The sequence below is a fragment of the Rhea americana genome, unplaced genomic scaffold (assembly GCF_003343005.1).
Source record: "Rhea americana isolate MKP2758 unplaced genomic scaffold, rheAme1 scaffold_1293, whole genome shotgun sequence".
Lineage (NCBI taxonomy): Eukaryota > Metazoa > Chordata > Aves > Rheiformes > Rheidae > Rhea > Rhea americana.
This window is the reverse complement of record NW_028185365.1, coordinates 1-1,977: the sequence shown is the minus strand read 5'-3', so window position 1 is coordinate 1,977 and position 1,977 is coordinate 1. Positions and strand designations below refer to the sequence as shown.

The window sequence follows — 1,977 nt, the reverse complement described above, 5'->3', positions numbered from 1 at the left end:
TCATCTGCAGATGTTTCTCCAAGGTGTCCCGTGGTGGCACCAGCCACCATCCGGGGTTGGGGAGGGGGGAAGGGGGGATTTCTCATGTGGAAGAGGGGAAAASCCAGCAAATAGGGGCTTTTTCGGCCCTAAAAAGGTCTAATTCTTCCCTTTTTTTAATATCTTGAGTTTTCTGCTTGAATTTTGCCTTCTTAACTCATTTTCTTTTGCTTAATTTCCCTTTGCGTCTCCAAACGCGTCTTTTAGTTTAGGGACTCTCCTCCTTTCGCCCTCTCTCCTTCTCGCCATCTTTTATCATTCGATTCTGCTCATTTCTCGTTTTGGTCAATGTATAGAATTGTAGATTTCTTTTTACATTTTTCTTTAAAAAAATGTTGAGTTTGGCTCTAAGTTAACCTGATTTCAGGCTATTTCTCCCCCTCTTTCTGCCTCTTCTGCCCTGTTTTGTTCCCCTTCTCGGGACAGACACTGAGATGTCTGGGAGAGGACCCAGGCGTCCGGGAGAAGGCCCAGATGTCCAGGAGGGACCCAGGAAGCCGAGAATGGATCCAGGTATCCATGAGGGATCCAGGAGCAGACCCAGACATTTGGGAGAGGACCCAGATGTCCAGAAGAGGACCCAGGTATCTGGGAGTGGAGTCAGGTGTCCAGAAGAGGATCTAGGTGTCCAAGGGTGGACCCAGGTGTCCAAGAGTGGACCAAGGTGTCTGAGGGACCCAGACATCCAGGAGAGGACTCAGGTGTCTTTGAGGGACCCAGACATTTGGGAGAGGACCCAGATGTCCAGAAGAGGATCCAGGTATCTGGGAGTGGAGTCAGGTGTCCAGAAGAGGATCTAGGTGTCCAAGAGTGGACCGAGGTGTCTGAGGGACCCAGACATCCAGGAGAGGACTCAGGTGTCTTTGAGGGACCCAGACATCTAGGAGAGGACCCAGGTATCTGGGTGTGGACTCAGGTGCCCAGAAGAGGACCTGGAGTCCAKGAGGGACTCGGGCATCTGGAAGGGGCCCGCAGAGCACTGGATACCTTCTGGGGAGGTGGTGGCTCCCCATCCCGAGGTGACGCAGGAGGTGCCAGGCTGCGGGGGGCATTCGGCCACAGGTACGGGCTGGACCTTCTCGGTGATGGTGACGGGCGTCACGAGCTTCAGCATCATGATGTCGTTGTCCTTGGTGGTGGGGTCGTAGTCAGGGTGCGGCACCGACTTCAGCACCCGCTTCAGCTGCTCGCCCGACTCCCGGGTGAAGAGGTTGTGCTTGCCCAGGCGGATGCTGGTGACCCTGGGGGACATGGACATGGGACTCGGAGCCTGGGGCATGGTCCTGGTGCTTGAGGAATGCAGCACGTGTGGCCAGGACATGGAGAATGTGGGCCATGTATGGACCACAGAGACCATAGCGCAGCCACGGCACATGTGAGACATGGCATGGCCAGGACATGACATGTGTGACACTGAGACCATGGTGAACACGTGGGATGGAGCCTGTGTGTGACACGTGTGACACCGAGCCCATGGTGCACATGTGAGATGGAGCACGTGGGGCACAGTATGGCCAGGACACATGCGACACCAAGACCATGGTGCACACATGGGATGGAACACGTGTGGGATATGGCATGGCCAGGACACATGTGACACTGAGCCCATGGTGAACACATGGGATAGAGCACGTGTGAGACATGTGGGACACCAAGACCATGGTGCACACATGGGATGGAGCACGTGTGGGACACGTGTGACACGGAGCCCGTGGTGCACATGTGGGATGGAGCATGTGTGTGACGTGGCATGGCCAGGACAATGTGACACTGAGCCCACAGTGTACACATGGGATGGAGCCTGTGTGGGACATGTGTGACACCGAGCCCATGGTGCACACGTGGGATGGAGCCTGTGTGGGACACACATGACACTGAGCCCACGATGCACACGTGGGATGGAGCCTGTGTGTCCCCTTGGGCTGCATCCCACTGCAG

General features: G+C 55.7%; 1 protein-coding gene across 1 annotated transcript in view; it reads right to left on the bottom strand.

Moving 5' to 3' along the window:
• LOC146600043 (kallikrein-14-like) overlaps positions 1-1,318 on the bottom strand; it is a 3,034-nt gene extending 1,716 nt beyond the window's left edge. Inside the window, exon 1 of the mRNA XM_085326249.1 lies at positions 932-1,318. Coding sequence (XP_085182375.1) covers positions 932-1,318 — 387 coding nt within the window. The remainder of the gene's footprint in view (positions 1-931) is intronic.
• Between the last annotated feature and the right edge of the window lie 659 nt (positions 1,319-1,977).